Here is a 15,336-nt window from a genome sequence, read left to right on the forward strand (position 1 = left end):
CCTGGAGTGACGCAATCAGCCCTGGGGACTCTGGCTTCAGACCTGCTGCGTGACCTTGGCAAGCCACTTCCCCTTTCGGGGCCTCAGCTCTTTCATTTATCAGACAGGAATGGGGTTATGAGAACACTGGCATACTTCAAAGAGTTATTGATGGGGTCAAATGCTATAATGTTGACTAAAAAGTGAGCCCAAGCAGAGACGGGCAGGTGCTCTGGAGCCAGGCTGGCCTGGGTCCTACTTCTGCCTCAGCTGCTCTGTGATCTGAAGCAAGTGACTCTTGGCCTCAGTTTCTTTGTAGCATGGAGACAAGCCTACAACTGCCCAGGACTGGCCAGAGGGTAAATTCGAAGGTGGAGAGAGACACAGCTCCTGCTTGGCTCGGGGCAGGGGCTCCTGTCAGAAATGGGATTCACTACATGGAACCTGGGAATCCTGGAGTCTTGAGGATGGGGAGCTCAGAGACCCCTGCCCACCTCTCAGAGCTCCACTGGGCTATGCTGAGGGGATCAGGAGTGGGGGGCTGGGGTACCCATAGCCAAGGCCCCAGCCTCCATCCTAGGCCCCAGCTCTGTTCACCTCCTGTCCCCAACTCTACCTCCATGGTGGGGAACAGAACAGAGAGCGCTAGGAGGCTGGAAATCCGGGTTCCAAGCGTGGCTCTTCTAAGACTTGGCTCTGTGACCCTGGGCTGGCCCCTGTCCTTCTCTGGGCTTCAGTGTCCTCACTTGCGCCCCAGTGAGGAGGGAGTATGAAACAGGGATGGCAAAGGGCCTTTTGGCACCTCCAAACTCTGCTCAGTCGGAGAGAGGAGGAGGATCCAGGTCCTGCCTAGAGACTACGACACCCAATTTTTCCAAGTCCCCTCCTCTCCCAAAGAAGGGCACCCGACAAGTCTGATCTGACCACAAGGGGTCTCTTGTGGCAGTCTGGCCCCAAAACCCACCAGCTCCAGTCCTGGACTGGGCTGGGTTTAGTCATTAACCAAGCCAGATGGAGGAGGCAACTCCTCCTTATTGACACAGAGGGTGGGAGTATACTGGACTTAGTTCAGACCTTCTGCTTCTGGGGAGCCTTAAGCCCTTCCCAGGTCACAGTCTGGAAAACAGCCTTGTTCTTGCAACAACCTTGCTCACCTTTCATTCAGTTTGTTCCTTCCTTCTCTTCATCCTTCATTCAACCAACATCCCTGCTCTATCTGTGTTGGATGCTAGGGACACAGAGAGGGATGGGATCTATCCCTACCCTCAGAGAGCACCAAGCTGGGACGTACCAGCCGCCCTCTGCGTTCCTGCTCCTCAGCCTCAGACACAGATCAGGCCCCCAGGAACCTCCTAGCCAGGGCCCTCAGGCCTGGGCAGAGTCCCAGATGGAGAGACACACATGGAAACCCGGAGAGAAAGAGATAGTCAGATAGCTGGGATCCAGACAGAGTCACGGTTTGGGGGGAAGGGGGGAAGGCAGGAAGGGTGAGCTAGAAGGCCACATGGGACAGATGGACAAAGCTGTAAATGATGAAGATACAGGGAGGCAGAAAGGCACGGGAGAGAGAAGGTCAGATATCTCCAACCCTGGAATGAAGTCAAGATGCCGCAGCTAAGTCTGAGAGCAGGTCCGGGGCAGAAGTGCCCTCTGAGTCCAGTGCCCTTCCCCTCCCCCCCAACAGGAATATACTCCTCCACGCTGAGGAGCAGGGCAGCAGAAAGAGGAGAGCAAGAGAAAGGCAAGGGAGGTGAAGGGCACAACCTACTGCCAAGAGCCCACTGAAGGGAGACTTGCCCCCTCGGAATGTGGCATTCACAGCAATGCCTGATGTGTTGGGGGGCAGCTACTGAGGCTTCTAGGCCAGAATCTTCACCAGCCTCTGCCCCGTCTGGTCCCACAGGGGAGGTGGGCTCATGGAGTCCCAAACCTCAAGCCTGTCCTGTATGAGGAAAATCACAGGGCTGTGAGGCATGGGGTTGTAGGCTCTGAGGGAGCTGTTGTACCCGCATCTGCCCTGCATCTGCTGGCTTCCCTTGGTCCCCTCCTCCGCAAGCCTGGCCCTGTGTAAAGCAGGGACATCCAAGCGATCTGCCAACCATGATCCTAAGTCCCTGCAGGAGACTCTGGGAGCACCTAGGGAAGGAAGAGGGAAGTGCAGGGCATCCGGCAGGAAGGAATCAGGTCCCTGGCACCCAGGGCTGCAGAGAGTGAAAACAGAACCAGGAATTAGGGAGAGAAGGGCTCAGTCTCCCCACCTGGGATAACTCAAGTCAGGGACCTGGTGAAGACTTGTGGGGGCAGAGTGGTCCCAGAAGGAGACCACTCCCCTAGATAGGCCTGGCAGCAGCCCACCTCCCCAGGAACAGGCAAAGGCATGAAAAAGCCTGGGCTCTGGCTGAGAGGAGCCAGAGTGAGTCACACCCCCTCTCCGGGCCTCAGTTGGCCCAACTGTGTGATGAGCGCTTGCCCAGCAAACTGTGCCTCCTCCTGGTTCCTGGCAGGAGACTCCTTCTGAGGCCAGGTGCACAACCAGGTGTCTGTGGCCCTGCCTGCCTCCCTCCCCGTCCCAGGCAGCAAGGGTGCGGTGGAGGCTGCACGTGGGGCAGGGCAACCCTACCTTGATCTTGTGCAGGGTCCGATCCATCTCCACAGCGTGCACCCACACAGACACGCCGGCCTTGCTGTAGGTCAGATTCCAGCCCTCCTCGGCCTCACACTCTGACCGGAAGCTGCGGAAGTCCTGGTCGTCTGGCACCTGGACACTATCGCGGCCCAGGACTGGCCGAGGCCCTTGGGGCTCTGTTGAGGCAGCGGACTTCTCCATGGGGAGGCCCGGGGCCCTGGTCCTAGTCCGGCTCTCCTGGGTCCTCCGCGGAGGCTCAAACAACGTCGACGCGGCTGCAGATGCTGACGCCACCTTCCTGGGACCTGCAGGACCGGTTTGAGGACGGGAGTGAGCGCGCTGGGGGCGCGGGTGGGGCTGTCCGGGGTCCTGGGCGGATGGAGAGTTCCAGACAGGCAGGGACTGGCCCCCTAGTGAGCGCGGACCAGCACCGGGCAGTCACGGGGCCACCCCCAGGAGAGACCCCCGACCTCCCTGGGGCCGGAGTAGGGGCTGCGGATCGGGTGCGAGGGCGAGGGGTTGTTCCGCGAGAGCTCTTCGGGACCCAGGGGAGGCCAGGACCCGCGGTGACGGCGGGGCTCCGCGCAGTGCCGGCCGGACCGGCTTAACTAACTCGGCAGCGGCGCCGGCGCGGGCGGCGCGCGGGGCGGGTGGTGGGGGCGGGGTGGGGCGCCCGCCCAGCCGGACGCTCACCTGTGCCGGCTGCTCCGCCGGGGCCCGCCGGGGCCGGGGGTGCGAGCGCCTCCGCCACCGCCGCTGCCACCGCTGCCCGGGCGACCGGGGCCGCGCGGGGGCTCCGGGGGGAGGAGCAATGGGTCCCACCGCCCGGCCCCGCCCCGTGCTCCCCCCCCCGCGCCCCGCGCGCCCCCCTCCCTTCCTCCCTCCCTCCCTCCGGGCTAGGCTCGGGGGCTCGGGGGCTCGGCTCCCCGGGGCTTGGTATTTTCCAGGCTGCGGAGCTACAGCTGACGGAGCTCGGAGCCCCGCCCCGCAGGGTCCTAGCGCCCGCCCTGGGAGGGGACGTGGCCTGGGGAGGACTAGTCCTCAACCCGGGGTTGGGGACGGGGCGGGAAGGGGCCAAGTTAGAGTGGATTCTGGGAGGAGGGGCCCTGAGGTGCTTGAAGAGGGATTCTGGAAGTTAATTAGGAGCCCCTTCTCTCCATCCCCCTCCCATACGCACAGTTATACACCCCCGCAACAACCTACTTACACACAGGCACGCTGTCCCCAGACATCCTAGAGACACCCCCACACGACACTCCAGAGACCCAAACATGGGCGCACACCCCCGCCACAATCAAAAGCAACTCAGAGATGCCGAAGCTTGCGTCCCCCACCAACCATGAAGCACACCAAGCCTACACACTTCTAACCCATTTCCCAGGGAGGTTCGCAAACCCACGGGGAAGTTGATCGAACCCACTAACTAGCCTCAAGGTTCCCAGACTGACCAAACTTGGACAACATCTGTCCAGTCTTACTCCCAGCTGGGAGCTTTAACCAGGGCTCCCCTCCAGCCCAGGACTCTGGCCACTCTCCACCACCACCCGTCCTGAGCACCCAAGCACCTGCCCACACACCTCCCATGGACTAGACTGGGCTCTCAAGAGTGTCTGGCCCCAGAGTCTGGGGCCCCCCTGTCCCTCCCCAGGCAGAGCTGGCCAGGGCTCCAAAGCCACGTGGGGGGAGTGGAGTTACCTCCACCAGCACTCCAGCCACCCCCTCCAGCCTGGGAGGATGACATCTGCCCCCCCTGGGTCCTTGTGCCAGGTCTGCCTGCAGCCACTTCCTGAGGCCAATAGTTCAACTTCTCTGAGGCCAGGCCGGAATGAGTGGGGCAGATGGCCCAAGGCTGAGCATTCACTCACACCAGCCACTGGCCCGTGACCACAGAGAGGCAGGGAGGGCCCATGGGAGCTCACCTGGATGGGCAACCAGCTTGCCCAGTGTCACACAGTGAGTACAGAGCCATCCTATCCAGTACCCAGGTCTCATCCTGCTCCCACCCCAGGGTTCCTTTCTCTGCTCTGGCAGCTCCATTGTCTCTGGGTCTTAGTTTCCCATCTGTGGAATGAAGGAATCAGAATTCCTTCCTAGCCTCACTGTCCTAGAGCACTGGGATGGAATAGCTTTTCTTAAAGGTGCTAGAGAAAGATGAGTTGTCACCGTGGGTTCACAGATAGAGGTGTTTCTTCCTATAGTGCTCAGGTTCCAAGCACTTTGTGAATCAAAGCACTTTGTGAATACAAGCGAAGGGGCGTGAGCAGGGAGCTGTGATGGCAGGTGACCTCAAGGGGTATTCTGCAAAGTAAATCCTGTAAAATGAGTTGCAGGTCCCCATGAGGTGTGATCACCTTCCATCTCCAATATGTGGGTGGCATAGTCAGATAATCACCCCCACCCCTTCTAACCCAAATTCTTTAATGTGTGGGAGTGGGTGGCAGGGCTGCCAGCTCCGGGCTTAGGAGGCCGGCACTATGGTTCTCCGCTATGTACCTCCTCTGTATCCACCCCAACTCTAGACAGTCACTACCCCTCCCCTGGCCTCAGTGTTTTATCTGACAGCCTCTCAGCCAGGCAGGTGGGAGACCCAAAAAAGGAGTCCAAGAGCCTACTTTGTGAACTGTTGCCTCTGGGATCCACCATAAGGAAAAGAGATGGGAACAGCGGTCTGGTGGATCCTGTCTTCTTATGGCCCCAATAACATCTCAGCAGATAGCAAACACTAGGGCAGTAAACCTTTCATGCCCATCACCCAGTCCAGGGTAAAAGAGATAAGGCTGGGGTGACAGCAGTAAGGGCAGACTGACAGAGAGCTGCCCATCTGAGAGAGACACATAAACTCAGGGAGGTACAGATGGCAGAAACCATAAATTAACCAAGAATGAATCTTTTGGGTCTTGGGTCAGGAGAAGTAAGTGGCCTGGTACCCCTGCTTCGATGGCCATGCCCTGGGCTCAACCCTGGGTCCTGGGTTTAGGCCAGACTAGCTAGCCAGTGGATGAGCAGAATTACACCCCATCCTACTCATCATTCATTTGCCCTTGCAAGTGTTCCCCCCATGCCCCTGAAATTTAGGTATCTCTGGCTTAGGGCTTTATGACACCCTCTCAAACATGACCACCAAACACCCCTGAGCAAGAGAGAAGGACCCTGTCTGCTCAAGGGCAGAACAGTGAGCCCAGGAGGGCTGAGAGGGGGGACCTGGGGGAGGAGTCTGGAGAGGAGTTCTAGAACTTGGCCACCCCTGCTTCCCATAGCCTGGTAGTGTGAAGGGTCTGTGGACCTGGGTTCAAATCCAAGCCACACCATTTCCAAACTGTGTGACCAAGGGCAGGTGACAAGTCTCTCTAAGCCTGTTTCTTCATCTAAAATAAAAATACCTACTCTCTGAGAATTATTGCAATGAAAAGAGTTGTATGTGTGGCAGTTTCACCCCCAAATAGTCAGAAATATAACTGTGAGGGGAGGTAGAGAGAATATACTGTCCAAAAATGGCATGTTTCCAACAAAAAGTGTTAAGGTAACATCTTGATATGATGGTGGTTAAGATTCTCATGGAAGATTAAACAGTGGAAAAGGTTGGCAAGGCATGCCCCCTGCTCGGACCCTTGCAGCCCCCTACCCCAGCCATAGGGCCCTTCCACCAGAGGTGGATCGAGGTATTTCTTTGGGCCCCCAATGCATGGCCCAGGTCTGGTTCCTGTCTGGGTCCCAGGTGCCAGGATGGGGCATCACCGAGCAGGAGTCAGAGTGGCTGTGGAAGGTAGGAACTTGTATGAGAAGGAGAAGGTGCTTAGCAAACTGAGAGGCGTCATGGGAATGTGAGGAATCATTACCTAGGGCGCTGGGCAGGTTCTGGGGCTTACACATGCCCCTCACATAGAGAGCAGCTGAGGCCGTGAGAGGCACAGGGGCACCCCTGAATCACAAAGCAAGTCAGAGCCCATTTGGGGACCTCTAGTACCTCATGACTGTGATTCCCAGAATGGGGAGAGTGGGTCGTTTGGAGATTCACACCAGACTTTGCCCACTGTCCCCAGACAGTTATTGGAGTGGTCAGGCACCTACCTGCCTGAAGCCACCCGTGACCTGGTCCCCAAGACTCCCTTCAGATCCCCCTACTATGTCCCCGTCAGAACTAAAGATCCTCAGACTGATGTCATCGGTCCCCAGCCCCTCACTGTACAGATGGGTACACAAAGGCCCAGCTAGCAGGAACAAAGCAGAGAGAAGAACCTAGGTTTTCCAGTTCCTAACCCAAGGCTCTACCCTGCTCCCCATTATATACCACCCCTTTCACTACCCTGGGGGGGGGGATGTGGGTACAGTCACCATCCTCTCTCTGTCTTAAGATTCAGCCTCTGCCCAGGGCCCCCACCCTCCCCAGTGTCCTGGACAATGAGGGGCCGCCAAGTCTTGACTTGCTCCTACTCACCATCTAGTCAGACAGACGGATGGCTGCCCCGATCTCCCCTCTGGGAGACGAGGAAAAGGCGCCCTCCCCCCGCCCGGCCCCTTCTCCCCCCACCCCCTCCTCAGGGGTAACCTGGCCTGCCAGTTTGGGTGGAGAAATTCCCAGGTTGCCTAGGGCAACGAGGCAGTGTCCTGGGGGCACTGTTCTAGAAGATTGGGCAGTGACCTGTGTGATGTCACCAGGAAGCAGCAGAGTTGAGAGGTGGTTCCAGAGGCCCCTCTGGAAGGGCCCAGGACAGAGCACTCTGAGGCCCCCAGGGCTGGCTTGGCCTTGAGAGAGACGTGTCCTTTACAGTCTGACTGCAGGTGGCATAGGCTCTGCATCCCAGTCCCACGTGGAGCCGGATCTAAGTGTTTGCCCAGGGTGGGTCTCTACTCCTACTGGGCCTCGCCGAGCAAACAGCCCAAACCCTGCCCTGAGGGAGCAGCTAGAGCCTGAGGGAGTCACAGAGAGCCTTATGGGCAGTCACCCACATTCTGGCTTCTCCTGGTGACACTGTCATAGTCACAAACCATCACACTGGTGTTCTGTCACAGTCCCGCACAACCACAGGCCACCTCAGTCTCCTGCACGGCCCCCCGACCCGGGTACATATGCTTGGACACACCAGGTCACCAGAGCACCCAAGGAGAGTTGCCAGATAAAACACAGGACACCTAGTGAAATTTGATTTCCAGATTAGCAAAGAATCGTTTTTCATATAAGTAGGTTCCCAGTATTTGTTGCATTCGGCGAGCCGCACCCACAAGCACAAAGCCTCGGAGCTCCGCCCACTGGCACATGGGTCCTCTCCAGACCTCAACCTCAGGCCGGCCCGTGAATGCACAGACAGCACGCGGGAACTGCAGTTGTTACATGTGTCTGTCACGCTCACACACGGCCCCCCACATCCTCTCTGTGAAGAGGCCCTGGGCCAGAGTAAGAATCTTCATACTCATGTTGTCTGGTTCTTACAACAACTTCAGGCGGGAGGTCAGGCAGGGACCATTAGCCCCATCTGACAGATGAGGAAAATAAGGCCCAGCAAGAAACAGAACCCATTCTTGCTGTCTCTGCAGTGGTCCCCGGGGTGCGGGCAGGAGGGGTGTGGGGGAAGTTACATGGACCAGACCGTGGCCTTGGGCAGGTCCCAATTCCCCAAGCAGGCCCTATCAGAGGAACCTCTCCCCTCAGAAGAGCGAGAGCCCCTCCCACCACCCAGAGGGTGATCCTAAGGGCTCCCCAGGATCCTAAGCCCTCTCATCTCAGGAGGTGGACACTCGCCTGAGTAAGGGTGCTGAGGGCCCAGCTTCGAGATTAAAAAATAAGAAACCAAAACAAGGAAGTTGTGTGGGCTGCCAAAAAAGGGGCACTTGTCCCCGTGCTGGATTTCTTACCCTGGTAGAAGGGCCAGACTACTTTGTCCTTCCCGAAGACACACACGGACGCCTCCACCCCCGCTGCTAGCGGCCTGAGCACAGAGCCTCGGGTAGGGCCTGGAGTCAGGCAGATAGATCAGGAGCCTCTGACAGGAAATTCCAGGGCATTCGGAAGGCTGCATCGACCCAGCCATTGAACTGGGTTCCTGGAGGCGGTAGTGCAGGATGGACATCATCAGCAGGGGGACCCAGGGGGGCATGGCCATCCGGGTCTAGGGCCCTCCCACAGAGGGAGTCCCCAGGGTTATGCTTCAGACTCTACCTACCCTGGGCACCTTTCTAGGCCTGTTATCCTGTCAAAGCAGTGGTGTTTAAGACTCCCCCCACCCGGCTGAGGCGGGCGGGGGGGCTCTGTACATTGTGAAGTCCTGTGTAGTGTGGGGGTATTGCTAGGCTTCTCCCTACCCCAAGCCTGGGGGTACCCTGGGCTGCAAGACCCTGCAGGCCCACAGGGCAGCTCCCAGAGCTCCAGGGTGCAGGGACTGGAGGGTGGGAGGGGAGCGGAGGCAGGGCAGATGCAGTGATATACCTGCTCAGCACTCTGGCATGATGGCTAAGAGCTTGAGCCAGGGAGTCAGGCTGTCTGTGTTAGAACCTTTTACTGATGGAGAACAAGTTACGGAACCTCTCTGCGTCTCAGTTCTTCCATTTGTAAAATGGGTGGATTAGTAGGATCTCCATCATTGTGATGGGATGAAGTGAGTTCATGCACGTGGAGTGCTTAGTCCGGTGCCTGGCAAGCAATGAGCATTCAATAAGGGCCACAGCTCCCTGAGCCCCCTTCCCCTGAGGTCTGACATCTGTCCCCAAGGATGGCCTCTTCCCTACATCTTTGTTCCTTGACCTGGAGGCGGTACATCTCTCTTCTGACCTGGGAGGAAAAGAAACCGTCTGGGTTCATCTGGAGCCCGGAGGTTGAGAATAAAGCAGGGGTGAGCACTATGACATTCTGTCCCCCTTCCTCATTCCCATTCCCAAACAGCTGCCAAAGGCCTGGATGGGTCCCCTTTGCAAGACCTTCACTCAAGGACATTAGCTCCTTGCCCCCACAGATGCCCCTCCTCAGTGCCCAACAGCTGTATGCTAGGACAGCGACAGGACGTGGGGAGCCTGGCCGTGACCAGCCAGTGCACAGGACAGAACTGAGATGTCCATGCGCCAGGGGCTGGTTCCCAGGACCGTAGGAAGGGCTGGTGTGGGGAAGGCACACTAGGGACTCTGTCTGAGGATGGGGCTGAAGGCTCTTCCCAGGGCTCAGGGTTCATTCTGGGGTCAAAATCTGGACGTGGAACAGGCCTAGGACAGGCTCAGCTTTCATGGGCATGTGTCAGAAAACTTGGAGCTGGTGTGTCAAGAATATGTAGATTATGATCTGCTGAATGAGGAGGCATGAGCCACCCACACGGGGTTGGCTGGTAGCTCCCTTGGGATCTGAGCTCCCACTCTAGGAAAGTGAAAACCCTGGGTCCTTTTGATTGAAGGGTGATTGAAGGCCCAGTTTCAATACACTCATACAAAGGAAGTCAAGTCACAAGATATATTACTTTCAGATCCCAGAACAGGCACAATGAGCCAGGGAAAGGGCAGTCCTCTGTCCAGGTCTTCTGCAAGCAGGAGACAGAAAGCAGGGTAGCAAGCATCTATTACTTGTAAGGTGGTCTGGGTGGAGGTCACTAGATTTTCACCGGCTCAACTCTGAGTGGTCATTTTAAGTGACCAGGAAGAGCAAAACAGGAATTTGTGGTGGGAATCCGAAGCTCAGGTCCTCATCTAAATGTCCAGACTCTGGGCGTAAGCGGGGTTGTAAATGCCTGTAAAATGCCTAAACAGCAACTCAAAACGTCTACTTTCCTATTACAGGGCAAGATTGTGCAAACAGCTTCCACCAGACCCTGCCCCCTGCCCTGAGGCCCCTGGTGCCCAGGGTTGGCAGGCATCTCCATGGTGCTCCCCTGGGGAGCCTCCTTCAGCACCTTCTAAATTTAGGGCCGGGCTCTGTGACTCATTCCTGAATCTGTTTTACTCTCCTCCTCCAGGAGTGTGGTCCCACGGTATTTTTATCCTCTGCTGCCTCAGACCGATTAATAAGGCCCTGGAATCCTGCAGCAGCCACCACACCAAGAAGAGCTTCCCCAGTGCACCTGCCCCAGCTCAGCTCTGGGCTGGTCTCTGACCAGGTGCTCTACTCTGCCTCCCCTTACCTCTCCAAGCACCCACCTCCAGCCTGCTACTCCCCAGCCAGGGCCCACCCAGTGGCAGCACTGGGGCTGGTCCAAGCAGGGCTGAGGAGGCATTGGGAGGGAGAAATGGAGCCACGCCCTGCCCCCTCCAAATTGGTTGCCAGGCAGAGAGCCCTGACCTAATGTCAGGAGACCTGAGTTTTGGTCCAGACTCACTCCTACCTCACTGTGGGGCTTTTGTTGAGTTCTTAGCCTCTCTGGGTTTTTCTTTCCTTCCTTATAAATAAGATGTTTGAAGGAGACTTCCATTATGGAGGCTTAGACCAGAGTTGAAATTACCACTGGGCCAGATCTCTACCATCTAACAGGGTGGGCTGGGGGCAGGGTACCTGATGGTCAGGCCCACCTGGGCCCCTCCCTGCCCTCCAGTTCTTGCTTTGATCAGAGGAAACATAGGTCAAGCACCTGCTGTTAGCATTTTTGGACTTCTGCCTTGCAGGGAGGAAAGGTTGTGCATGACCCCAAACCCTGATGGGGTTAAAGACCCCAGTCAGTTCTGGTCTGACTGTCCAGGGCTGTACCATGCAGCTTTGAGCAAGCATCACATTAACTCTGTACCTCAAGTTGTGGGGAAGGGAATTGTGTTGTATGTGGAGGTTTAAACACTCTTTGAGGCACTTGTTCCCGGCCAGGTTCCCAGTGCCAGAGGAGGAAATGGGAATGTGGGTCCCCATCACCCCCCATTGCCTTCTGACTTCCAGAAACACAGGCTCCCAGGGCACAGAGGGGACGTATCTGGGAGCTGAGCAGACCTGGGGCTGCGGCATCTCTCCCCCTCCCTGGCTCTAGTAGAACCCAGCTTCAACCTGTGTTCATGAGTAACGACAGTGGCTAATGTTTACTAAGTGTGTACCCCGTGCCTTGTGCTGTTCTATGTGCTTAACAGCCCATAACTCATTTAATTCATGGTTACACCCTGGATAAGTCTTACCATTGCCACTTTACGGACAACTTGAGGCTCAGAGAGGTCGTGACTCACCCAGGGTAAGAGCATTAAGTCACTAGGAGGGCTGATTAAAAGCCAGGTCCGAAGGCAATTCTGGCTTCTATTTGCTACCCCAAGGTAGCTGTTCTCAGAGTATACATTAGACACTCAATAAATGTTTGATGTAGATGTTTCCATGTAATGGAAAGATCCCTATTCCAATTCGGTTCTACTCCAACTCCTTGTGTGTCCTTAATGGAGTCCTTTCCTCCTTTAGCCTGTTTTCCCTGCTGAAAACAGGTAAGTGTTAAAGGCCCAGAGAACTAGATACTTGGAAGTGAGAAGAATCTTGGATTTCTAGCTCTACAAACATTTGCCTTTCATGACTCGCCTGAGAAGACTCCATCTGCAACTAGAACTCAGGGTCCCCCAGGCTCCCCCACCTATCCCCAGAACCTCTAAGGGCAGGCACTCCAGAGAGAACAGCTGGGTACTGCCCAGCTCCACCACTACAAGGGACAGAGAAAAGTTCACCTCTCTGGTGGGTGGCTGCCTAATCCTGGGGGGTGGGATGCTATGGCTGTGGTACCACTTGGTTGCTCCACCTGGCTGGGAGAGTGGCTCCATTAGCATCCCTTCCTCTCCTCATCATCAGGCCAGTCCATATACTACCTCCAGCTGTCACTGGCCCCAACTGATCACCTGAATGCCCAATTCCTCCCAGACTCCGAAACAAAGCCCCATGTTCTCCCACTCCTTCCCATTCAGGGTCTATCCCCTTAGCACTACCTCCTCATCTGTCACACCTGGGCTCCTTCCCTTGCCTGGACCACGGTCCTGAGAAGCAGAGTCTGTATGGCTCTAGCATTCTTTCTGTTCTTTCTCCAGCATTCTCCAGATCCTCCTTAGCTTCCTGCCTCAGGTAGCCATCTCAAGAGAGCAGGGCCCTCCTTCATTAGGGCCAAGTGAGGTAAGAGAAGGATTGGGAATAGGAACTTCTCCCAGGCCCTCAGAGTAAAGTCGATCTCTGAGCCTGTATCCAACAAAGACACTAATCTTTGGGGTGCAGGGAAGGGCTCCCGGTCCAAAGGCAGTAGGGCTGGGCTTCAGCGCTTGCTCACAGACTGCTGATACATGCGGCAAGCTCCTGTCCCTTTTGGGGCCCTCAGTTTTGCAATCTGTAGAATAAGGAAATGGGCCCCTCGATCTGCAACCACGTGACTATAATATTTTTGCCTTTATAGACTGCTTGGGAATTTAGTTTCACTCCTGGATCTTATTTGATCCTCCCAACAACCTCTTTCCATTTACAAACTAGGGCTTTCCATTTACAAAGAAGGCTTACGTTCCCAAGGGAACAGAATTACCCAAGGTCACACAGAAAGTCAGAGGCAGAGCGTAGGTTAGAGCCCGTGAATCCTGAACCATCTCCGGTCCTTCACACTCTATTATGCTAGGATTCTGGCTGTGTGATTTTTCTCTGACCCGTTGTCCCATATGTAAAACACCTGCTGTGAAATAATAAATAGAATATATGATGGAAAACTAAATGTCATTACACACACACACAAAAAAACGAAAAAACCCACCAAAAACAAAAACCCAAACCCGAAACCCACCACCCTGGTATGAGGATCAAAATAAGAGGCGATGAAGGGGCCTGTGCTTTACAAACCATAAGAAAAAGGACAACAGAAAGAAGGCAAGACCTTTACGCTACTATTTTTTTTTTACTGTTATCTTCGCTGAGGCGCCCCCAGGTGTTGATCCCGAGACGCTCCGTTAGCGCAGGCGCTCTTCGGTGTTTACGGAGGCCGCGAGGTCCCGCATTTGTTGCGCGTGCGCCTGCCGCCAGCGGCCGCCCAATGGCCCTCAGTTGGACGCTGCGTCCAAGTCCCTCCGTGGTTGTGGCCGCTCAGTCACCACGGCTCCCTCGCGCCCCCATCGGCTCCACTTCGGTTGAGGCAACCGCACAGCCGCAGAGCGGCGGCGATCTGAGGAGTGGCAGGAAGAGGCTCCTCGCGTTTGCTATCCTCCTTCTACCTTGGGGACTCCAGCATCTCAGCCCCTGCTCCACTAAACCTTGGGTGGCCATCCTGTTATCCCTCACGGCGGACATGGCGGCCACGGTGAAGTGGACACAATGACCCACGCACTGCCTTATGGGAACCTTAGTTCACGCCTAGCGCCTTTCTGGAGTTGGGACGCTTTAAAAACTACATTTCCCAGAAGCCGAAGAATCAGAGTCGCTGAAGACGGCCCGGAGCATGTTGGGAGTTGGGGTTTGGCGACCAGAGTGAGCTTGTGGGAGCAGGAAATGCGGTGAAGCAGGGGAACCCAGTGCTGTGAGCCGGGACTTGTGGGCTCGAGGCACGCATGAGTTACACAGTAGCTGTTATAGGAAAATAGTGCTGTTAGGGCTGTTTTAGAAAGAATACCATTCACTAATGTCTGCACTTGGCACAGGGCTTCCACCCCCATCACTCCCTGGAGACTGCGCTCATGGGGTCACCCTGGCCGGGACTCCCACTTCTCTTACTGCTGTTCAGTGAACCTTTTGTGATGATGGGAATGTTCTGTATCTGCACTGTCCAATATAGTAGCCACTAGTGTGTGGCTAACAAACACTTGACATGTGGCTAAGTGCCATGGAGGAATAAAAAATTTTACTTAATTTTTTCCAAAAACTTAAGTTTAATATAATCACTTGTTTTAAAAAATTATTTTTAGGGGCGCCTGGGTGGCTCAGTAGGACTCTTGATTTTGGCTCAGGTCAGGACCTCAGCGTCCTGAGATAGAGCCCCCCTTGGCTCAGCGGGAGTCGACTTGAGATTCTCTCTCTTCCTCTTCATATGCTCCTTCCCCCCTTTAAAATAAATAAATATTTAAAAGATCTTATTTTTGGGGCGCCTGGGTGGCTCAGTTGTTAAGCGTCTGCCTTCAGCTCAGGTGACCGAGCCCCGCATGGGGCTCCCTGCTCAGTGGGAAGCCTGCTTCTCCCTCTCCCACTCCCCCTGCTTGTGTTCCCTCTCTCTGTCAAATAAATAAAATCTTTAAAAAAAAAATAAAAATAAAAGATTTTATTTTTAAGCAATTTCTACACTGAAAGTAGGGCTCAACTCCCAATCCGGAGATCAAGAGTCACATGCTCCACCAAGTGAGCCAGCTAGGCTCCCCGACTTTTTTTTTTTTTTTTTTTTAAGTAATCTCTATCTAACGTGGACCTCAAACTCATGACTCAGATCAAGAGTCGGATGGGCCACAGACTGAGCCAGCCGGGCATCCCTGTAATTATCACTTTATTTTATTATTTTTTTAATTTTTATTTTTTTTAAATATTTTATTTGACAGAGAGAGAGAACATGCGCACGTGCTCGCACAAGCAGGGGGAGAGGCAGGCTCCCTGCAGAACAGGGAGCCTGATGCCGCTCATCCCAGGACCCCGGGATCATGACCTGAGCTGACGGCAGATGCTTCACCAACTGAGCCACCCAGGTGCCCCTGTAATTATCACTTTAAATTAAAATTTAAATCACCTAGTTGCTACTTTATTGGAGAGTAACAATAAACTAGACCTCTTAGTAGCATTCAACACAATAATCACCCTCCTGCTTTGTGAGACTTAACACTTTAGTTTTCTTCCTGCCTACTCACTAGTCTGTCTTTACAGATAC

The 15,336-nt window shown here is 55.3% G+C and overlaps 1 protein-coding gene across 2 annotated transcripts in view; it reads right to left on the bottom strand.

The window, feature by feature from the left end:
• The window catches only part of STARD10 (StAR related lipid transfer domain containing 10), a 28,684-nt gene extending 21,554 nt beyond the window's left edge, over positions 1 to 7,130 (bottom strand). Inside the window, exons 1-2 of one of the 2 annotated variants that reach the window (XM_025894489.2) lie at positions 7,041 to 7,130; positions 2,600 to 2,910 (exon numbers count right to left, since the gene is read on the bottom strand). In XM_025894489.2, the coding sequence (XP_025750274.1) occupies positions 2,600 to 2,806 (207 nt within the window). In that variant the 5' untranslated portion in view covers positions 2,807 to 2,910; positions 7,041 to 7,130. Of the gene's footprint in view, positions 1 to 2,599; positions 2,911 to 3,298; positions 3,430 to 7,040 lie in introns of those variants that run through there. The other variant, XM_025894490.2, reaches the window with a different exon arrangement.
• Between the last annotated feature and the right edge of the window lie 8,206 nt (positions 7,131 to 15,336).

This window comes from Callorhinus ursinus, unplaced genomic scaffold (genome assembly GCF_003265705.2).
Source record: "Callorhinus ursinus isolate GAN/ISIS: 27379988/994484 unplaced genomic scaffold, GSC_fseal_2.0 scaffold35, whole genome shotgun sequence".
In the NCBI taxonomy this organism is placed as follows: Eukaryota; Metazoa; Chordata; class Mammalia; order Carnivora; family Otariidae; genus Callorhinus; species Callorhinus ursinus.